At 38.7% G+C, this 24599-nt stretch overlaps 1 protein-coding gene across 1 annotated transcript in view; it reads left to right on the forward strand.

Moving 5' to 3' along the window:
* Positions 1-24599, forward strand: part of KLF12 (Kruppel-like factor 12) — a 422257-nt gene that overhangs the window by 353899 nt on the left and 43759 nt on the right. The window contains exon 6 of the mRNA XM_008569592.1: positions 5854-5916. Coding sequence (XP_008567814.1) covers positions 5854-5916 — 63 coding nt within the window. The remainder of the gene's footprint in view (positions 1-5853; positions 5917-24599) is intronic.

Genomic DNA, 24599 nt, shown 5'->3' on the forward strand with positions numbered 1-24599 from the left:
TATATATATATATATATATATATATATATTAAAATAACATCTGGGCTAAACTGAAAAACTACGGAAGAAGGAAGCAATACCAAGAATTAATTTAACATTAACTTTCATAAGATCCTACATAGGGAAATTCTGATATTTAATAATAATTGTGGAATTATTTCTAGATTAATCTTTTCTTCAACAAATATACTAAACTGATTTGTTAAACTGTGTATTATGTTGAATAACTTACACAATTTATAGATGAAAGTATGGGCTAATAATTTTATTACATAAAATATTGGATTTAGGAATATAAAATATTGTATAGAATAATTTCTAATAATCTAAGTATGAAATATCTAATCTTACTAGCTGACTAATGTCCTACAATGTTTTGGAACAAGAATTCCAAAAAATGAGAGGAGGAGGTTCAAGCATACAAGAAAGATTTTACTGGCATTGAAATAATGGTTTATTCTGATTTTTCTCAGTACTAAACAGCCTCTCTAACATATGGGGTATGAAAGCACAAGAGGGCTCGAGTGTTATTCCAAGGCTTTTTGCCTGAGCAACTGGGTGAATGATGCTGCCATTGTTGAGATTGAGAAGATATCGGAAGTTCTTTGGGTTAATTGTGTCCCCCAAGAATTCATGTATTGGAAACTTGACCCCCATTGTAAGAATGTTAAGAGGGTGGGTGTTGGGAGAATAGAATAGTTTGGTCAGGGCCCTCGCCTCGGGTCCAGTTGGGTGTGGTTCAGCATCCTTTGTAAGCAAAGAGTGTGTGTGTGTGTGTGTGTGTGTGTGTGTGTGTGTAGTTAGTGTGCAAGTGCACCAATGTATCTTTTTAGTTTTGTTGCTATTCTTGTGTTCTTCTAGAGAGAGAAGAGGAGACAGAGGAAGAGAGAGAGAGAGAGAGAGAGTTTGGCAAAGCAGGTGGGCGGGCGTTGCCCATGGACATCTGCTCCGCGCAGACATACTTTCCAACCTATGGCTACAAAGAACTTTTGGCAGGTTACCTAGCTCATAGACCTACATGGAGGGGTCTGGTGACCCAGCCTGGCATGTGTGGGGTCTGGTGACCCAGCCCGGCATATGAAGGGTTTGTGACCCAGTCTGTGAATGGGCTTGAGGGGTCTGTGGGCTCCAGACCCAGCCTCAGCTCGACAGTTGGCCCAGTCGGTGCAGGATTACCAGCAGGTAAAAGAGCCATGACAACTAGCGTGGTTGCTGAGCGCTACAGTTGGCATCAGGAACAGGATTAAGAGCTAGACAATGGGCGATGTCAACAGGATTCCAGACAGTAGCTTTACAGTGGGAAGTCCAATTATGGTATTTAGAAGGTGGGGTCTTTAAGGGGTGATTAGATTGTGAGACTGTGCTCTTATGAATGGACTGATCCATTGATGGAGTAATGGGTGTGGCTCTGATGGCTTTATAAGGAGAGAAAGTGTAAAAGTTAGTTCAGTGCCAATTTTAGTGCAGGAAAACCATTACTTCCACTCTACATGTGCTTATATTATAGAATGTTCCACTGGGCTTCAATAAATGCTAAATCTCTCATTAAAGCCTCTGGTGCTAATTCATTTTATTGCATCCTCTGGGCTAGGGTGGAGGGAATATTTATGAATGTATAAGTTTTGGATGATAATCTGGAGTAGGACAGGTCACAAAATACCTGTGTTCAAGTTCTGACTTTGCTGTTCAGTAACTGTGTGACCCTGTTAAGTTACCTAACTCTTCTAAGCCTATTTTCTTAAAGGTAAATATGGACATGATAGGAGGGTAAATTAAGATAATGTGTCTAATGTATTTAGCATGGTGCCAGGCATATAGTAAGGCGTATAGTAAATGGGAATAAAGTTGTATTGCTATGATTATGGTCTTGTTCTTGAATGGGACATAACTTAAATACTATGCAATTTAGTAAACAGAAGATAAATCTTCATAAACAATACATTATAAACCATAGTTTTTGGTTCATCTTACTCTATGTGTGTTAATTTCTCTCTGTTGTTTCCTCACCTTTAGTAAAGTTGTATAAGCTTAGTAACTAAGACTGCAGGCTCTGTAGAGCCCATTTGTAATCTCAGTCCACTGGAATTAGCTAGATATTCCAGTTCTATCTTCCTATCCTTTCCAATCCAATCAGCACTTGTAGTGATAATAGCTAACTAGTATTGACTGCTTCCTGGGTACTAAGCACTGTTCTAAACATTTTATACCTGTTAACTGATTTAAATCTCATAGTCCTTGGAGGTGGGCACCATTATTACCTTCGTTTTTACAGAGGAGGAAACTGAGGCACAGAGAGGTTAAGTAACTTGCCTGGAGATGACATCATTAGTAAATGGTGGAGCTGGGATTCAATCCCAGGCAGCCTGGTTACACAGTTTGCACTCTTAATCACTTCATCCTTATGACACTTGGGGTAATATGGTTGGATTTAAGTTGTCACAACTCTTCTGTGGTGCAGATAGTAAAAAGGTCAGACTAGTATTCTTCCCCACCAGTTTCATTGGTGGTCGATAATTCGTGTTAGGGTTCCAGTTTCACATCCCACTTTTGAGCCATCAGCCATTCAGGTAGGCTCATGAAAACACTGAAAAACCTCCATTCAGGTAGACTTACGAAAATATTGAAAAAAAGAGCAATCATATTCTTTTGGTTAACTGTAAATGTTAGTCATTAAGATACAAGATTTGAGGGTCAGGTTCTTTAGTGCTTATACCCAAAGAAGGAAGAGTCATTTTTATATTCACACATCTAAAAAATTTTCACCTACTTAACAAGAAGGCTAAATTAAGCCCTGCATTGGGTAAAATTATAAACATGCTGTGTGCTCCAGGTGAGTAAGTGTATATAAATAGAACAATTGGTATATACGGCCTTAATAGTATAGCCTCTTTGTTTCTATGTCATGTAAATCATCAAGTGTGGCCATTTCCATCTGACATAAGCTGTCAGTCTCAGAAGAGCACATTGTAGGATTCAATACATGTTACACAACAACTAAGTTTGCCCTTTTCTTCAACACGTTTTTTTTTTTTTTTTTTTTTTTCCTTTCCATATCCAGCAGTTACTACTAAGGCCTGAAACCCTTAGTTACAGAATAAAGTGGCTTAGCAGTAATCGAGCCTGTGTGAGGCTAAGAGAAGAATAATGAACGTTCCCTGCAAGCTTCCTGCCTAGATGCAGGTGCAGGAATCAGGGGGTCATGAATAATGTATGACATGCAGATTAGGTGGTTTCTCCTACTGGGGTTTTGACTTTGCTACCTGCCTGGCTGCTATATGTGGAAAGAAGGCAGACTGCAGCAGAAAGCGTCACAATTTAAAGACTGAGCTCACAAAAACACTTCATATCCTTTTGAGGAAATAGAATTTGGGGGGTTATCCCTCTGAGGAGGAAAAGATAGCTTTCTAGATTCACCTTTTTAATTGAAAAAAAAAAACTTATGATTTTTTGTTTATATACATAACATCAGGAATTCTTTTCCTAAGACTTTCCTAAGGAATTATTTTTCTAAGACTGCTAAGCCATTATAGAAATGATCTAGTTATATCGTTTGATCTGTGGATTAATGGAATTTTCCTAAAAGATACAAATACCTAAAGAGTATTGTAATTATGGATTAAACAGGCCCATTTTTCCCCCACCAATGTACACAATAAGCAGCATCAATAAGAAAATACATCTGTCATCAAACTTCACCTGGTGGAATTACCATGATGAAAAGAAATATTTTCTTTGTACTACTAGGGTTAAGGAGGGGACAATGAAAAAAAAGGTAAAAGTTTGAAGTATACAGTGAACTAAAGAACTATGCATATTTGAGGCTTGTTACTCCTTGAAACTTCACTTAAATGGTTGGGACTCTGATACCCCAGAGAGGGGGGGAGTTCAGGAGGATTTCCTGCATTTTCCCTTTAAATTTTTTGATTCAGATGACCATTTTAAGGATTATATCTCAAGCAGACAGAAAAAAAGAAGAGGAAAAAATGAGCCTTGCTACTTTTTGTGTAATTCTTAAGCGTTTTTATCACATGTTTTTTCCTCCCTCTCCAATTTGGGGTACTGGAATATGAGCTGGCTTTCATTTCTAGCTGAGTCTGTCATTTCCGCTGGGCCCCAGTTTGGCCAGATGCCAAGACCAACAGGTGATCCTTGTAGCTGCAAAACAGCAGGAAGTGGGCTGTGCTTGAATGAGACAGTTCACCAGAGGGGCTGTCTGGCCTCTCTCCATCTTTGTGCATAATTAACACCCCCTCCCCCATGCGGAGCAGAAAATCTGTGCTGAGCAGCTCAGCTGCAGCAGCCATTGAGAAGCGCTGTGAGGAAAAGAATGTTAATAAGGATGTTGGAAGAAATAAGCCTCCCAAGTGCAGAGTGCAGTCCGGCTCTGGGTTTAGGGAAAGACTGGTTGACTCTTCTGCAGGGCTGGCACTGCATTATCTGGGTTGAAATGATTTTCACTTGCTAAGCAACTGTGGAGAGCTGGGGTTCTAATGAACCTTGGAGCTGTTGGTTCTAACTGAACTTTAAGACAAGTTTAATACCCCTGTTTTCTTTCTTTCTCATCTTATAAATAAGAGTAATGTTTGAAGCATAGAAAGTGAAGATAACATAAGCTAAAAGACTGCTTAGATCTCACAAACCCTCCTAAAGACAGACCCAAGCAGGAAGTTGGCCACAGAGAAGCCGGAAGTAGGGCATATTGTTTTGCTGGTTAGTGACTCACCAAGAGTTGGAGGTTCAGCAGCTAGCTTCTGTTTGGGAGGTACCAGCAGTTCCTGGAAGCTTCAAACTATTTGACTCCAACCTGAAAGTGTGTAAAACAATATATTCTTCACTTCTTGATTATCTGGGTAAAGTTTTGAATTGACAATCCCTTCCTCAAAGCCCAGTTGTAGAGCATCACTTCTAAAAGACCTTTCTCCTAGAAATAGTATTCACCCTGTCTCTCTCAGCTTTCTCATTTCCACAGATTCTGCTCCTGGGCATCTGGATAAAGTTGTCTGGTTTTCTAGGATTTTAAATTTAGAAGCTGAAGGAAGGTGTGAGCATTTAAACTGCCTCTTTGTGCTCCCCTTGTGGGATCAAGCCCAGAGAGGGCTCCCTGAGGGTGGTCACCATACTTTACATAAATTTTACCCACTTTTATACCTGGCAAGGATTAGGTATTCAGTAACTTTTTGTTGGACTGAATGAGTGAATGAATCAATAATAACAGGAGGTTCTGCTTTGGGGAGTTTTTACAGGGAATATTGGTGACAATCCCTTGTTACCTAGAGAGAGGTGAAAAAGGAAAGAGGGACTCCTGGTTTGCAGGCACAGGAAATTAATCGCATCCATTTACTAAGAGGTGATGAAGTTCGGGGGGACTTTATGTTGTTAAAAGAAAAACTTCAGGCGATTTAAATTTAATGAAGTTTAATTTGAGCAAGAAAAGAAAAAAATAAAAAACGATTCGTGAATTGGGCAGCCCCTGATCAGAACAGATTAAGAAGGACTACGCCCAAAAACACATGGTTGGTTAGATTTGTAGACAGAAAAAGTAATTGAGGGACAGAACAGTTGACTGCCTGCAACTGGCTGAGATTCAGCTGTTGTCGCAGGAGCGACACTTCTAAGTTAGGTTTTCAATTTGCCCATGTGGCTTACCTGCCAAGTTAGATTGCGATTTAGTTGTGGGTGTTGTATAAGAGCTTAAGAGTGAGTTTGGAGGCTTTTTCAGGCCAAAACTTTTTCATTTGATTTAGCAACATAAGCAAATCTAAATGACTATTTATAAATGAGATGCCATTTTTTGTTTTATTTGCAATCTGGATTATGCTTGTCAATGACTGGATTACTCTCATCTGCCTACAGGGTACATCCGTCCCCAGTATCAAGGGTCCGGGGTAATCGAATGAATAATCAGAAGTTTGCTTGGTGAGTATGCAGTCTAAGTTATGAGTACTTTTAAGTCTCAGGGAAATTTTAATAGGGCTCTGTTAAAATCAAGAGAATTATTTCTGCTCCTCTATAGAGAGTACATTTCTACTAATTAGGCTATGTAGTAGCTTTTTCCTGTGGAAAGTTCTAAATAAATGTTGATAGAATCCTTTCCAGCCAAAACTCTGCACTCACCGAAAACTGTGAGTGCCACATCTTTTTTTCTAACAGATAGGATCTAATTTCCCAGGATTACCAACTGTTACCTTTTTTAAAGAACGTTTCTCTTTTTTCAGAGATATGGTAAACATTTTAGTGAGATTTAGTCAACAACCCAAATTTTTCTCAGGTACCAACTTCTATTCAGATGATTTTTTTCCTGGCCACAGCCTTAAATATCCAGGGAAGTTTTTTGTTTGTTTGTTTCTTTGTTTGTTTGTTTAATTTGGGGAATACTCAGATAATTCTTGAACAAAAATATAGATGGCGCCTACCAGAAATGACCTGAAAAGTTCTTTCAGCAACAAAACATGAATTGTTGATTCTTCAAAGAGGCAGTTTAAAGTATTTCACAAGTGTTTCATATGAAACAAACAAAAAATAATGTAGGCTCAAAATCTGTATTTGTTTACTTAGCTCCATTCCACAAAGTTAAATTTTCAACACATAATGTATTGTAAAAGAAAGAAATGAAGAAAAAAAGAAATGAAAAAGAAAAAAAATTGAATTGCGTGCTGTATTACTTCAAAGATGAATGGAAATTCACAGAGCTTCATTTTACTTTGTTGAATTATGCTTAGAATGGGATTTTGATTAAAAACTATGTTTTTTTTTAAGTATGAGAAGATGATTACCAAAGATTGAGCTTCCAAATTAATTTTATTCCTAAATCAGGATTATTTTTAGAAACAAAATAATGACACTTTGAATTTGAATAGCACCTAATCAGCTTGCCTCCCTTCCCCCATTAAATCTAATTAACCCTCACAATAGCTTGGTGATGTTGTTAAATATTATGCTTTTCTTCTTCACAGAGGGGGTAATGGAGCATGGGGGGAGGGGGGATACAGCTATTTGCCTACATGCCACCTAAAAGCTGGGGCATCCTTCATGGTCCTTCACAGTCACTATTGTCCCCTGTCAAACCTGGAAAGCTGAGGCAATAATCCTGCCGATGGTCATTACATAGAAGAACAGGGAGAAATCAGGTCCAATCTCGACTGCATGGAATTTATATTCCTTCTCAGTACCAGGCATATCACACTGAAGATACTTCATTACATATGGAGACTCTGAGATGCCAAAGTGAGCAAGATGAGGTGAGGGATGGAGTACAGATTGTCAGCCATGAGACCCCAATTCTACAACTTAGCTCTCAATGGCTAAATGTGAAACACTGAGTAAATAAATTCTCTTTTCTTCACTTTTCCTTTCTGGAATATTGGAGTAATGATAATTGATAATTGGTTAATAACTTTTATCTCCAGAGAAGTAATCCATGAAAAACAAAAGGGATTTTTACTACCAGCCTTGAGAAAATTCAACTTTTATTTATTTAGCAACATTTATTAACAGTCCCAGGCACTGTAGAAAGCACTATATTAGAAAGATAAATGAAACATAGTTTCTATCCTCAAGGAACTGTCTTGTCGGGGAGATCTGTGTGTGTGTGTGTGTGTTCACGTGCATGTGCACAATGTCACACACATCCACACACATGTGTTATATCACACGAACTCATATAGTATGTAATACAATATGGATAATGCTGTAAGGCAAGGAGATTGTATGTGTGTGTTTGCACGCGCATGTGTGCAATGTCACACACATCCACACACACGTGTTATATCACACAAACTCATATAGTATGTAATACAATATGGATAATGCTGTAAGGCAAGGAGATTGTATGTGTGTGTTTGCACGTGCATGTGTGCAATGTCACACACATCCACACACACGTGTTATATCACACAAACTCATATAGTATGTAATACAATATGGATAATGCTGTAAGGCAAGGAGATTGTATGTGTGTGTTTGCACGCGCATGTGTGCAATGTCACACATCCACACACATGTGTTATATCACACAAACTCATATAGTATGTAATACAATATGGATAATGCTGTAAGGCAAGGAGATTGTATGTGTGTGTTTGCACGCGCATGTGTGCAATGTCACACATCCACACACATGTGTTATATCACACAAACTCATATAGTATGTAATACAATATGGATAATGCTGTAAGGCAATATATTTATAGTACAGTGTTCAGAGGGAGCAGTTATCCACTCTGTTTAAGACCAATTTGAGAGTGGGTAGTAGGGAAGGGTTAAAATATAAAGAAGAGGGCTGTCAGAAAACCCATCCCAGAGAAGAAAGCTTTTGAGTAAAGACCTAGAATTAGTAGGAAAAGCAGAGAGATGAGCGAGTGCTTTCTTGATAGGTTGAAACACACATACAAAGTCCTGGGGACATTCCTAACCTGACTATGGTAGGAGCATACGTGGATTTAATACGTGTACTTTATTTGGTCATGAGTTATCTAAAATTTCTATGATCTATACTACCTTGAATCTTCCTTGGGTAAATACTGTGAGACTGGTATATGGAAATAAATCACCTGGCAAGGAAGAAGCCCGTGAATCACCCAGCATCGACTTCTAGTGAAGTGATAAGCACTTGTTATTTCTTTGTGAAATATTGGCTCTGAAAATTCAGTAAGTTTAAATACTCGTGCTAGCAATAGAGAGGAAGGGAAGGTCATAGCTGCTCTTCCCAACATAAAAGTTTGGGATAATTTATAGAATTAGATGTCAAGTTCAACAGTTGCTTGGCTCTGGCTTGAGTTACATCTGCAAACACTATGTGAAAATTTGGAACAGTGATTTGGTGAAGTTTGATTAGCAAATGCTTCAATCAGTTAAAAAATATTGTTCATCACATAAGCAATTAACATTCAGTAACACATGAAAAGGCTTGAACTTCTACTATTAAGTTACACATGGGTAGCACATGGCAATTGGTAGGTTGTGAAAGTCAATGGCTATGATTGGGCTACCAAACCACTGTTTACTATTGAGTAAAGATGAATTAAAATTTTAAGTACCATTTTCTTCACATAATGTTGATATGAGAAATGAGTGGCATCCTGTGGCCTCATTCATGTGACAGTGTTTCCTCTGGAGCTGAAGAATGAAGAAATGTGTGGAAAAGAATGTCTGTTTAAGGCAAACAAAATCTGCTGGAATCGAAAGAAAATGTAACAATATACATATCCGGGGATGAAATGAGAGCATCAGGGCATCAGGGATCCAATGACAGATGTAAGGGTGGAGTCAGATTTGCTGTAACTGTCTGCTGACTCCCAAGGATTAAAGCATGGCAGTAAGAACTTCTCGCAGGGTTTATTAGCACCCCAGTAAAGAATATCAGGTCATTGTACAACTCATTTAATGTTGAATTGGTCAAATGAAGCAATTCAGGCCAGACATACACTCTTGTCAATCAGAATGTCTCTCCCCTCAGTGCCATAGGAATATTTACTGATTTGAGGATTGATGGAGCCTTTGGGGACCCACTATGTGAATTTCATTCCTTATTTCATGCATCTCCTCTATTCTTCACCATTGGCCCTGAGTAGAGGTGACCGTGCCTTCCTAGGTCCAATAACTATTGTAGGGAAGGGAAAAAATCTTTTCCTTCTACCCATCTTAGGTTCATTGGCTGGGACCCTGTAAATTAGACTGACAAAAGACAGATTAGCAATATAAAAATAAACAAATTTATTAATGTGTGTATTGTACATACACATGGGAATATCGAGAGATGAATATCTCAAAGGGGTGGTTAGAACTTGGGCTTAGATGGTATCTAAAAAAAAGAATGGTAATTTTTTAGAGAAGTGACAAGACAAAGGAAAAGGACTTTGAGCTTCTAGGGGTGGCAAACTGTGGGAAAGTAAACATGGGGGAAACTAATGGGAGATAGGACTAGCTAGTAAGATTTGTTGTGGAGATTCCTCTGGTGCCATCTGTGGTTTGAGAAGGAGAGTCATCTCCAGTGATAAAAAATTGTCCTGCCCTTCCTAGTAGAAGAGGATGCCGGGGAGGGGGGGGGGGGAAACAGTTTTTCTTGTCTGTTTCTTTTTAATTGACTTCAGCTCATAATAATTCTTATGCCAAATTGGCATACTGTGGGGTGGCATATTCTGCTACCCTTCACCATGTAAACTTTTTTTTAGAGCATTTGCCACTCTTTCTTGATACGATACTGCCAGAAAAAAATATATTTTGCTCCATTTGGGGCAAATGGAGAAAAGTCCTTTGAGAACTGAGTGTGAAGGGGGGGGGGGGGGGGGAAACAGTTTTTCTTGTCTGTTTCTTTTTAATTGACTTCAGCTCATAATAATTCTTATGCCAAATTGGCATACTGTGGGGTGGCATATTCTGCTACCCTTCACCATGTAAACTTTTTTTTAGAGCATTTGCCACTCTTTCTTGATACGATACTGCCAGAAAAAAATATATTTTGCTCCATTTGGGGCAAATGGAGAAAAGTCCTTTGAGAACTGAGTGTGAAGATAGACTTTTGATCTTTACAGGTCTTTTTGCTTGAAGCTATTATATTCTGATAGCAAAACCACAGTGGAGCAGCTGTTTCCAAGTCCTACTTTGGCTGTTTTATTCCCAAAGATATAATAGAAATCTGAAAACTGTGTTTTGGTGTGTATGTGTAGGCTGGAGTGGGACAGAGGGGTTTGATGGGGAGTATCTGTGGACTAAACATTGAAGTTGACTTAATGCTCCAAAAATTTCCAGGTTCAATGTTAGTATTCCGAAGACATGCACATTTATATATGCTCATCTTTCAGTTTTTACCCTTTCCTCTCTCTTCTCCACTTCTCACTCTCCCCTGCTCCATTCCTAACGTTTTAAAGGACTTAGGTGTATATTGTTGTTTGATGGTGGTGGTAGTGGTGGTGCTGTGTACCCAAAACATCCCTCAAGAACTGTTATGTCACAGTGATAGTGGGTATCACATAATAGCGACTTTATTCATATAACATAGAAAATAAAGCATTATTAATAGAAATTATTATCAGTAAAATAGAATTTTCTCTAACCAATTGGATGCTGCCACCACCAGACTCAATTATGATTTATTTCTTACCAACGTGCCTGAGATTTTATGTTAGCTATATACATAAAAATGCTCCAGTTTTAATAGAGTCTCTATGCAAATTATGATGCATTCTGAGTGTGAATCACATTTTCCGTTTGGAAGTGAAAAACTTCTGTGTCACAAATTTGTGTGGAGGGGAGGAGGAGGCTTTTTGCACCTTGATGTTTTAGTGTTTGTATATACATTGCTACAATGAACTTAAATATTTATATGCATATTATTGCAAATGTTAGATACGATTTCATGGAATCTTTTCAAGGGATATAACAAATGTGGGTTTTGTCCTAAAAATAAGAATATTCCTTCTTGTTTAAACTTTTTTTTGTTTTAAGAGAAGAAGGCACTGAAGTTGATATTGAAAACCTCTCAAAAAGCTGATGTAGAACTAGCCCTTTAAGGAGGGACAGAGCGTTTCCAAATTACCAATTTCAGAGCCGTAAAGGAAATGAGAGCATCATCAAGTTCAGTTCAACCTCCTCACTTTACAGAATGTAGAAATAGAGGCCCAAAGACAAAATGTTACATGCTAAACCTGGGCATAAATCCAGGTCTCTGCACACCTGTCCAGTGGTCTTTCCACCACGTATCAGTTGTCTGCCTGTATGGAGAGTAAGAGAAATGCTAAAGATTAAATAAGGTGAATGTTTAATTCATTTATGAGTGAAGCAGAAGGCTTTTGCCTGGGAAATTCCCATTGGACTGATGTGACAGGGAGAGCAAGGAGAAATGGGAGAGGCTGAACGAAGACATTGCTGCTCACACCGATATGTGGTGCTTCCGTCCTGCTGGAGTGTGCTCACTCACCGTCTTACAGATCCTTGCATGCTTATTATTTATAGGTAATATTGATCTTGTTATTTTAATTGCAAGAGTGTTCCACTGCCTTGCCTCTTGACTAACAGAGCAAAAAGTTATAATAGTATGTGCAGACTTTGTTTTTTTATTTTTTATTTTTATTTATTTTTTATTACATGTACATGTGGGGTACAACGTTGATTTTCAGTAATTGTGTGGAATGTGTGGTGGTTAGATCAGTACAGTTAGCTTACTCATCGTTACAATACACAAGCATTCTTTGTGTCCATTGACCAATTCCTCATTAGCCTCCTCTCTCTCCCCTTCCCCTCCCCGTTTCCACCTCTAGTTTTCTAAAAATTCAGTGTATTACTGTGATTGTTGTTTCTTTCTTTCTCTCTATCTCCTCCTCGCTCATTTGTTTGTTTATGGATTCAGCTACGTGTGGACTTTAATATAGGAAAATTCCAGCTCCCAGAATGCTTGGCCATTGTGGGTTTTTTAATCCTTACTTGTTGGCAAATAAGTAAAAGGAAGTTGCTTTTAAGTTTGTTTTGGAAGCATATTCTTTCTTATGTTTGATAAAAGATTCCAAAAATGGGCTGTAGTTGCAAGTTCTCTCTATAATACTGAGTTACAATAAAAAGAAGTGCCTCCAGGGTGATGCTACATTTTAAATCCCTCAAAATTTACATCTATTTTTATGCTATAGTGTAGTGTCAGCTATTGAATTCTTTAATTACTTTAACCACCTTCTCAAATTTAGCTTGGTGACAATTATATGTACTTTAAACTTGTGTTCCATATTCCAAATTGACCTTATTAAACAATTTTGGTCTTATTTTCTTAAATTCTCCATTACCCAAAATTTCAGCAAGAGACCTCTGTGATAAACGTGGTTCACATTCCTGTTGGTGTCAGATGATTTTTGTCTCTAGCATTGCTTTAGTTGGTTTCAATGAAGATGATTTGGGGAAAAAATTAAAGTAAGTTATTTTCTGCAATTTTTTCCCTAATTATAGGAGATTTAGGGCCATAAGATCTGGCTGAGCTATAAAGGTCCCCACTTCTGAGACATTTTTCTATTAAAAGTTCATGAGTACGTTGTTTTTACCAGCCCACAACTCAGAACCATATTAGCATCATACTGAACACCTGATCTCTGGACCTAGAGGACACATCAGTGTACTCTGTTGATTCCTGGCATCTTCCCAGCACTGTAGCCAGGCATGGTACGGTCATGTAATAAAACAGCTGTGTCCCATTAACTAATTATAGCATGACTGAGAGATATTATTCCACAATTCAAAATGACTTGTTTGTAATTCTGGCATTATAAAATATTTTCCTATAATTGTTATTTTTTAGGTTGGTTTTAAACCATGAAGAATATTTAAAATTTACAATCTGGAGTCCTGATTTACTCTGGGAAAACTACTCAAACTGCTCCTTCTTAACAGAGTTTTAAATTGTGTAACTGGGTTTTTTCTCCATTGCCATACTCTCCCTCTTTAACTCACTCAGATGCAGAACTTTAAAATAATTGCCATGTTGTAATGAAACATGAAGAAAAAGTGGGTATCAGGAGTCCTGAATGAATAATGCAGAAAGAATGTGTCCCAATATGAGAAAAAAATATATTTAGATAGATAGAGATATGATCGTACCAGTATTCGTCATGTTTTGATAAACATATCAAATTAATATGAAGAAAGACCTTATTTTATGTATATCTAGTGAAACCACATTCTTTCTTATTCTTTCACAGTATGTTTCAGTGGATGTATTTGGGCTAAGAAAGTGGTTATCAATTATAAACATAGCTGTCTTCTAAATATATATTGGAAAGAATTAATGACTAAAATTGGAACCCAATCAAAATTCCTAGTGTGTTATGAATATGCTGGGAATCCTACTCAGCATAATAAATGTTAAGGGGTTCCCTGCAAAAATGTTCATTATGCCAGCAGTTTTGTTTTGGTTTTTATCTATCAGTCATATTGGTAATTTTGTCTTTCTAGCCATATAGATTATTGTGTATACATATGGGCAGTGAACTAACAATTTTAAAATCAAATATATTCTCAGATTATAATTTTTCTCAGCTGACCACTAGATTTTTATAAAGTTTTTTAGTAATTTTCTTAAAATTAGCTGTGTTTTAACATTTCTTGGTAGTAATACTAGATCACCTAAGGTAAAACCAGTATCCTCATAATCCATTTTTTTAAAAAAATCGGTTTTAAGAGAGCAGTAGATTGTGCGTAACATATTTGTCAAAAAAAATTTAAACCAACCTGGTATCATGCAGGTTTTGGTCACAGCTTGTAAAGCTAGGGCTAGGGGTCACAGACCCCTCAAGCCTGTTGTACGGACTGGGTCACAGACCCTCCACACACAGGTCTACGAGCCAGGTGTAGGAAAAGGTCCTATAAAGGGAGCTGTGGGTGAAGAATTAATAGGCTTTATTCAGAGCTAGGAGCAGCCGCCCTAGTAGCTTCCTGGAGCGTCCCAAAAAGCTTTGTGTATCAGAGCCATTAGTCCTTTATACCTAAGTCCATAACCCAAAACACCTGGGTGCACATGCTCAATTACATTAGACAATAAACAAGGAACACCTGGGCACACGTGCATATTTGCATCAGATGCTGGGCAAGATTCTGAACACCTGAGGGTCCCTAACTATTTTCCTATATTTTCCCAACACAGCAACTTTAACTAAGTCCACAGCTAATAAGTAGCTAGAGGGCTGAGGACCCTGCTAAAATCCACTGCCTACTTATAGCCACTGTCTCCGTCTAAATTGTCACTCGGTTTAGTCTCCTTTGTCACATGGGGTTCTTTTGTTGGAAATAATGGAAACTAACTGAATCTGGCGGCCTTAAGCAAAAGGTAATTTTCAGAAGGACATGAGGTAGGTGACAGAGTCAATAAAAAAGCAGAGAAGCTGGACCTTAGGAAACACAGGAACCAGGACTGTACCCAAGGGTCCTGGGAGCAGGATTTAATGAGAAGGCACAGGCCTAAATGAGTCAGCGCGAACTCCGGAAGCCAGAGTATGTTTGGTCCGAGCCTGGGTCGGATGCCCAGCCCTGGTTAACAGTTCTACTAAGAATACATGAAGAGGAAGTAATTGCCCAAAGAGAGGGAGGTGTTAGTGGCAAAAATGATGGGAAAGACTACTCTTTATAAGCTAGCATCATCCACATTGCCTACCATTCATTAGAGGCTGTCACTAAGGGAAGTAGCTTTTACAGAATTATGAACTTTAATGTTTTTCCTTTGAGGCCATAATTTCTTATATTTTAGATGATGAAGATACTGTATCATTAGTAACTAAAATAAGGGGCTTTTCTCAGATCTTACTCTTGTTTATTGAATGGCCAAAACAAAAAAAGGATGTTTAGTTAAAAAGACCCTACTCTCCTTGAAACTAAGGGCGTTATATCTTAATCGCCTGGAACTTTCTCTTCTCCAGAAATCTTACTTTGAATTACATATTTAAAAATGCAGCCTTTAAAACCAAGATACATAGTTATTCTGATAATATGAATAGTTAATGTGATAGGATATGTAAAATAAGCAGAAGACAGAGGAACCTCTTATGAAATACATAAAGACTGTGTCTACAAGCTTGGGTTCTGGCATAAATTTGTCACTTATGCTATATTAGTCTTTATGCTTTCTGCACTTCAGTATTTCTCTTAAATGAATGATGTCTAACCCAAACTATTCAAATTAGGTCTTGGGAAGAGTGCCCAAGAGAAAGTACTCTTCATAGTATCACCTTGAAAGAAAGTGCTTCATAAACCCCAGATATTAGCCCACAGTCAAATTTTAACTTTACATAAAAGGAATCTCTTTACTACCACCTAGGTGATTCATTGACACACCCAGCTCTTATTACAGCTTCAAAGGTGGCTATAATTTACTTCAAGTCTCTTGGGCCCTTCTTAACTCTCACAACTTAGAATCCTGAACTGGCCTGGAGCTGGTGGGTATATTTAGATAGGGCTGAGGTTCAATACATTAGGTAATTATGTGCTCCAGAAGGGCCACGTGTTACATCTAATCAGAAAAGATAGTTTCTGTGAAGGCTAAATCAACCAGAAGGGTAACTCTCTCTGTAGGTTATCATTTTTCTGTGATCATGAAATCTTCTCTTCCATCCTATAATATTTTGGAATGCTTTCATAAATGAACACATCAGGTTACATCCTGTAGAAGAGCAATGATTTAAACCACCCATAGGATTAAATTAATGACATTGTAAAATGGAAATCTCTCCAATTCCATCTATTTTCCCATTCCTCTCCTCGTTGCCTTTTTTCCTTAGAGGTCTGAAAAGAAAAAGAAACATTTCTTAGAGTTTGCAGTTTATAGGTATGGAGAGAGAAAAGAAAATACCTTTCTATTATTTTTCACTTTAGACCTGAATTATTTTGTACTCTTTGAAGAACCTTGCAGCTTAACTGAAGAATGGACTGATTTCTTACAGTGAAAGTGATTTACAGTAATCTTCCCCAAACTACACAGGCTGTGAAGTATTTATTTGGGAAAAACAAGGAGGCATGGAGTTTTATTGGAGGTAGGAAACAAAGGCCAAACTCAACCGTGTTAAGAACAGAAGAAAGTTGCTGCCACCTAGAGGTAAAAGTTGATAAATTTTGACAGCGTACTATGAATACTTGTGAAATATCTTTACAGTAAACATTGATGTACTGTAACTGTAAAACTGCAATGCAGCCGGGTGACTTAATCTCCACCTCTAAGTGGATCTGCACTCATTCCGTCCCCCTTCCGCCTACCAACGGTAGTGTGCCGATATGAGGGGTCTTTAAAAAAATTCATGGAAAGATTCATATTATCTTTTAATTCTATTTTTCCATGAACGTTCTGAAGTACTTCTTATTCCCCGTGAGGTTTTGGTGACCCTAATGAGTTTTTCCATTTTTGCTGACAGTAACCTTGTTACTGATCATAGAAACTTAAGCCACTGGAAGACTTCCTCTTGTACAGTAGTCTCAGTTCTTTGGAAGTCATCCTTACCCTGGCTAATAGAAAATGCCTTTTGCACAATCCAGGATGGGTTTCAAATATTAGCTCAGGAGCTCCACTAGGGCTACATTTCTCATCCAATTGTGTGGCTGATGCTCTTTCCTTTCTCCTAGGAGAGGGCAGGTAGCAGGGCAAACTCATATAATGAGAGCTGAGAGTCCTGGAAGCACCAGTGAGAAGAAGAGACACTGAGACTCACCTAAGTGATGCTAAACCTGAAACCAAAAGCAGCAGCCTCCAGAATAATAAGCAATCTGGTCCATTTTTATTTTGGTAATAAGGAATTGACAGTACCTAGCACTAACAGTTTTTTTAATTGTCAAGACATTTTTTAATGGAAAATCCTCCCCAATAAAGAAGACTGCACAGCCAGAAATTTTGTGCTGCCACATTTGGCTTTCTAGTCTCGCTTTTCAGGACTACCATATTGCAGGGGCACTACTGACATCGTATTCTATGTGAGGGCTGCCTCCAGGAGCACTAAAGCAAAACATATTGGGATGGAAGGACGGGAAAATATGAAAAGAATAGGTAACGTGTAAGTTTACACGTCTGCCTCTCTCTCCTTTCCTGAATGGGAGACTTGATTGAACGTTGTTGGTGATTGTAATGATAGTTTTCAGGGGTAAAAGGGTTTCGAAAAATACCAGAAGATACCAACAATACCTTCTAGAAAATGAGGATAGCAGTAAGAGTGCTCCTTGTTCATTTTAAACCCTCTGCCTTCTTAGAATGGATTAGTCACATTTCTTCTCTGCCTAGCTGCCTTTACTTGCTTGCCATTTTTATTTTCTCCTAGCCTGCATTTAGTTTGAATTTACAATGTAAGTATTGAGATTCTACATCTCTTGTAAACCTGATTGATCACTTTTGAAAGTGCCAGAAATTATTTTTTTCCTTTTTACTCAATAGTATCATTTTTCCAGAATATTTGTGTTCATTCATTGGTTCCTTCATTTTGTTAATTATTGTGCCTGCAACGACCCAACCACTTTCCTGCACTCTGGGGACACTATTTAACAAGACAGACAAGGGGCCCTGCTCTCATGGAGTTTACCATGTAGTGGAGTGAGAGAGGCAACTGGCAGATTCTGGTAGCGATAAGTGCTCTAATGGCAGTGTAACTGGGAGACAATTGGAGGTGACTGCAAAGCAAGCCAAGGGGCTTGGTCAGGAAAAGCCTCTTGATGTGGAAGCTGGGAGCTGAAGGACAAGACCCAGCTGCATGAGCATCTGGGGAAATTACTCCAGGTGCTAGAAACAACTCACGCCAGGGCCTTAAATGGGAACCAACATGGAACATTCAGGGAGCAGAAAAGTGAATGAGGGGGAAGCAGAAACATGTGATGGTCAGAGAGGTTGGCAGTAACAGTCTGGGGGTCATGGGAACCGTGGGAAGGCTTGGAGCAGGAGAGTGAAGTGATCGGGTTTGCACGTTTAAGGCTTCGTCAGGCTGCTCCGTGGCAGAAGGATAGTAAGAGTGGAAGCAGGGAAAGGAGGCTGTGGCTGGGAATGACGATGCCATCTTAGACTAGGATGGCCTCAGTGGCAAGAGAGAAGGGTATGAAATTAAGTGTGCTGTAGGCGGTGTCAACAGCAGTTGCTGATGGAAGGAAATGAAGAAAAAAGAATCAAGGGTGACATTAATTTTTGTATATGCAGCTTGTTGTGGTTGAGAGTGCAAGTCTGTAGATACAAAAGAGGGAATCACTTGCATATAAATTATATTTACCAAGGAGTGTGTGTGAGTGTGTGAGTGTGTGTGTGGGGGGGTGTCTATATATGATGGTGAAAAACAAAGTTTTTGAGATGAAGAAAATCCAAACATAAGAATGTTTTGTGGTCGGGGCCGGCCCGGTGGCGCACTGGATAAGTGCGCCGCTTGGGAAGCACGGCGGCGCTCCCGCCCAGGGGTTCGGATCCCGCATACAGACCGGTTCCCGCTCACTGGCTGAGTGAGGCGCGGGAGCGACACCGAGGGTTGCAATTCCGTTGCCGGTCCCCGGTCTGGTGCGGGGGCGACACTGAGGGTTGCGATCTGTTGCCGGACACGGAAAAAGACAAAAGACAAAAAAAAAAAAAAGAATGTTTTGTGGTCAACCAGTGGCTCTAAAAAGGTATGGTGGTCGAGCCACAAATCTCCACAGGTAAATTGGACAGAAGCTATAACAACACACCTAAGGCAGCCTGCCAGTGTCCTCAGAGTGTGAAGGACTGTAAGTTTCAGTTCATTTCTTTGCCCCACTTCCACATACTGTCAACAGCCCATTGTAGAAAGAGGTCATGTGCTGCCAGTGCAGGTTCATCCCTGGGCTGCTTACTGTGACACCTGACTTCAATTAAATGAATAGATCTTAATATGTGAGGACCTCTTCTCCCCAAACACCAAGTATCCTGACCTGTTTCTTCCATCAGAAGACTTCAGCACTGAAATCTTCCCATTCCCTGTCTACAAAATCACCCAAACTAGAAACCTCATAGTAACTCCAGCTCTGTCAAAACCCCTAATCACCCAAGTCCAGCCTTCCCCTTCCTAAATATTTCTTGGCAGTGTTGGCTGTCTTCATCCCACATGCCCTAATCATCTCTTGCCTGAAATATTACCCTAAGCTCCTAACTGGTCTCTTTAGACTCAGATTCTTTCTACTCTCCCCCACCGTGCCCCCCGCAGTCCAATCTTCACCGTGCCAACAGTGATCGTTGTAAAATGCAAGTGGATTGCTCCTCTCCCTACCTTACAATTCTGACATGCTTTGCCTTCATTTCAAAGTCCGAAGCCCTTAACACCAGGTCTGAGGCCCTTTGCATCACACACCTTTTTCTCTGTTCCCATCCCACTTCCCATAAATTTTTCCCATTTTCTGTGGACCCTACATTCCAGCTACACTGAACTTGTTACATTTCCAAAACACCTTGACCACCAAAGGAACCCAATTTTGAAATACTTAGCTTAAAAATTCTCTTCTGTGAAAAGACTTCCCTACGATCCCCCACCCCTCAGCCTCTTATTTCTTGCTGATCCAGTGTACTATATGAAGGACCACATGATTAGCCTTATCATGATTTATTGTAAGTATTCGTTGGCCTATGTATAGTGGCTTTCACTATGAAGATCATCTTCTCCTGGCTTCAAGCACAGCACACGGTACAGCAGGCTCACGGCGTACTGATCAGTGCAGCAATGCATCTCTTTCAATATTCTCATCTTGGTGGTGGGAAAACTGAGGCCCAGAGAGTTTACCTAATTTTGTCCCCAGAGAATTAGAGCTAGAATTAGAACTTTTATCTCCTGACTTTGGTGGTTTCCTTCCACTTTGGGGTGGCTGTTTCCCATTTTTTTACCCAGTATTTTAAGAAAAGAAGAAATATTCAAATTCAGAGGGCAACGAGAAGTATTTTCGTGTTAGAAACATCTTTAAACATTGATTCAATCATCTGTGCCCTTTTCCTGTTTATAATTGTTATGCTTCACAAACCATTTGAAGGATAAGGGTGGAATTCTGCCCTGAATTTCAGAAGCTGAAATTTTAGGCCTGTTCCGTCATTCTCTTTAATTATGTGATCTGGGGCAAGATTGAGTCCCTCATGCCTGCTCTTGCCTATTTATACCACAGGATGATGTGAAAATAATGAAGGAGATTATGCAGGAATCTATCTATGCCGTAGAAGGCAAGAAGCTACAAAATACCTCAGTGGTCTTATTTGTCATTGTTCACTTTTCTCTTAAATGTAGCCTCCTTGATGGATGTGTAAAGAAAAAATATTGGTAAGTTTCCTTTCTCTTCTTATTTCCACAAACCATATAGTATTATAAAGGATTAGGATTCCAATTCCTACCTCAACCTGATTTTTACTTTTATGGCCTTCCCTCTGATCCACTTGATCCTCAATTTAATTCTCAGGCTTGCATTACCACCCTGACTCTCCTTTCTTCTGCCTCACTGTTTTTTGTGGCTGAGTGAAAAGAGCTTGATTAATACTTGCCCTTTTATATTTCCTTGTAATTAGTCCAATAAAAAAGGATCACCTCCTGGATAGGCTTTGTATGGCTATTTTTTTTTTCTTTGTCCTTTGGGCATGCTAATTCAATGGCTTTTTTGTTTCTTGTGTATATTAATGGATTTGAAAATCAACTTTGTAGTTTTTATTGTGGCACCTCCTAAGAAACAAACACCCTCAAAACATCACAACTCCAGAAACAGGTTTTGGAATAAGATTTCAATGCCAGGTCTGTGGTTTAACAGGATTAAGGCATATGACGTTTTCAGATGAACAATGAATAAATATCTTTTTTTTTCTTTTGAATCTATGAGCTGACTCAACAGGTACTGAATTTTAAGTGGCACCATGCAAACTGTCAATCCACATTGCTATAAAGAATTAAATCATTTATCTTTCCAAGAGCTAAGAAGCTGGGTCTTCCTAGTATCATAGCAAACTGTGGGTTCATGGTCCCAGAGTATACACTGAAAATGACCTCCTGCTAAAAACAAATTTAAGATAGTTTACTCTATAGGAAATGACCATCATAGCAAATCTAGTGTTATAATTGGCCACAGAGGGAGAAGTGGCCTTTGATGTAGTGAATGTGGATTTTTATTCTCCAGTAATTTTTTTAAGGTCCTTAAAACTGACCTGGGCTGAATAAATATAAAGAACAGGACTCTCAGCAGCTCAATGAAAGAGCACAAGCTTTGGAAACACAAGACACTGGTTCAAATCCTGTTTGCTATTGGCTTTCAGCCTTAAATCATCCAGCTCCTTGCTACCATTTCCTCTGGGATAAAATACAGCAAAAATATCTCTTTCCCAGAGCTTGGCATATTAAAATTTAGATGTATCTGTCATAGCTCAGCCTGCCATAACAAAATACCATAGTCTGGGTGGCTTAAACAAGAATTTATTTCTCACAGTTCTGGAGGCTAGGAAGTCCAGCATCAAGGTGCTGGCTAATTTGGTTCCTCGTGAGGGCTCTCTTCCTGGCTGCAGAGGGCCACTTTCTTCCTATAACTCACAAAATAGAGAGTTTTAGTCTTTCTTCCTCTTCTTATAAGGACACTAATGCCAACCTAGGTGCCCCACACTCATGAGTTTGTTTAAATCTAATTACCTCCCCAAGGCTCCATCTCTAGATACCATCACATTGAGAGTTAGCACTTCAACATATACATTTTGGGTGATACAGACATTGAGTCCGTAACAATGTTAATTTAGGTTAAAGGTCTGGACCAAGCAGGATCATTTATATGATAGTTATTACTTTTATTAAAATTCCAACTCCTGAAAATCAGCTTCTTTAAAACTAATCATCTAAATATCATTTGTATCTGATTCTGCCTTCTGTGTGACAAAGGAGTCTGATATGGCATTAGAAATGAGCCCTGGAATCAATAATTAGCTCCCCAGCATGCCTGGTTATATTGCTGGTAAATAATTCATCCTCTGGTGGTAGAGGTAAGTCTCCAGACTGATTCTCCACACATTCCTTGTTTTCAACACTTCTCTGCAACAGGAAACAATGAAGTCTGATTTCACTGGAGATCGACAGTCTACTTTGTTAAAACCGTCTTTCAATATTTTATATTTTAAAGTTTTTTGTAGTTTTCACACAGTTTCATATATATCATTTTATTTATTTCTCATAACCATTCTGTGACATGTCTTGACAGATGTTATTGCCTTAATCTTTAAAATTAAGAGTGGCAAAATAGAGTAGGTATTAAGGAACCAGTCTGCTTATTTTTATATTTCAGTTACTATATATAAACTCTGTAACTTAGGCAAATTATTTACTGTCTGTGCACCTCGGTTTCCTCATCTATAAAATGGGGCTTGCCAGTAATACCTGTATCAGGGTTATTGTGAGGATTAAATGTGCTATATTACATACAACACTCTTAAGGACGGTATTTAACAAATTTAGTGAATGTTGACTATTATTATAAGGGGATGTAAGACCTATTTATGTAGGGCCACAACTAATACATAGGTAGGTAACATTAATTATCTCATTTATTAGCTAGAAAGCATTTTGACCCTTTTATAGGTAACAAAATTGAGAGCTAGGTTTACTGAACTTCCCGGGATGATATAACTAAGGCAACCCTGACATTTCTGCTTCATCCCTCTCCTTTACTCCTCTTCCTTTACCTATTAAATGTTCCTGTTCTTCAAAGTTCTGTCTCATTTTACATACTTCCCTTGGTAACACCCTTTTCCATGGTTAAAGCCCTCACCTCTTTCTGGTGGCAGCTTGGATTCATCACTTCCTCCTCTGGGTGCCCACCGCGCATTTCTGTCACAGCCCTTAAGTGTGTGCATGTGAGTGGGTGTGTATGTTTGCCTCTCTCTTTCCTACCATGAGTCCCCAGCACCAAGGGTAAGGTCTGGCCCATAGCAGACATTGAATAAATATTTGAAGAAGAAAGAAAGGGGTGGGGCATGGCTTTAAACCAAACAGTTCTAATTCTAGTTCCATCTTCATAATTAAATCACTCTTATTTTTTTAGAAAGTTATGCAAAATTTAAGTGAAATGGAGTGTTTTAAGACTTTTTCCAAAATTTGCTCAATTAAAAATAATTAACTAATTCAAAGTCTGACATACTTTGAGCCCCCAGTATGTGCCAGGCATTATGCTAATGCTGGGGATATAAAGATATCCTCAAAAAGCCTCCATCTTTGAGGTGGAATTCAAACTCTCATGAATGAGTTAACAAAAGTATATTGCTGCTGTGTGTTGACAGCCTTTTATAAAAATAATGTCACCTCTTTGTCTTTCTACGCTTCACCAGTTTAACGTATTTAGATGTTGCATCATGTGTTGGCCCTAGGAGTTAGCCTTGTTCAATATAGTGAAATTCATGAGTAGAAATTACTTACATTTTTTTCATTTTATTTCTAAGTTTTATAGAAGTATATCTGTGTCTGTTGCCTTTGCCCCTTCAGTGCCTCTCCTAGTGTGCATTATTATGTGCAGAAATTAAAAATAATTGAACTAATACAATCCCATTATTGTTTGTCTACATGCACATTTGCACACTCTTAATGGTGGTAATGCAGTATTTTCCTTCGTTGGTTTCATCTCTGGATCTTTCCCAGCCAGATGCTATACCATTGTGAAATGTCATGAGAATGCTGATTTTTCTCTGGGTCCAGAGACCCATTTTGAAGGCATCAGACATTTGAGTAATAGCCTTTTGCATGGTGCAGACAGCATGTACTACCTATTTAGTGGGGCATTACTATCCTTGAAATGTAAAAATAATGCATGGTTGATTGCGTGATCACTACCTAAGGCATTTCTGCTGTTATTGATTCAGTTGTGTAGTGGCATGCCCTTGCCTTGTGTGCTAACTGGTGGGTATCTTGAAAATAGCATTAAGTAAATTCAGAATTGTGGTGCTATTTTTGCTTGGCATCATCTGAAACAGTGCTTTGCTTTTGCAAGTTAGAGCTTATTAATAGATTTGGAGGCCTGTAGTTCTAGAAATTATATATGTACAGATTGATGACAAGTGTTGACAAAAGAATGTTTCTTTTTGCACTTAGTACCTTGACGTAGTATGTGAAATATAACAATTCTTGCATGTGATACTTTCACGAAATATGAATCCAGTCATTGTCAAAATCTATGAC

This window comes from Galeopterus variegatus, unplaced genomic scaffold (assembly GCF_000696425.1).
Source record: "Galeopterus variegatus unplaced genomic scaffold, G_variegatus-3.0.2 Scaffold515, whole genome shotgun sequence".
Classification (NCBI taxonomy): domain Eukaryota; kingdom Metazoa; phylum Chordata; class Mammalia; order Dermoptera; family Cynocephalidae; genus Galeopterus; species Galeopterus variegatus.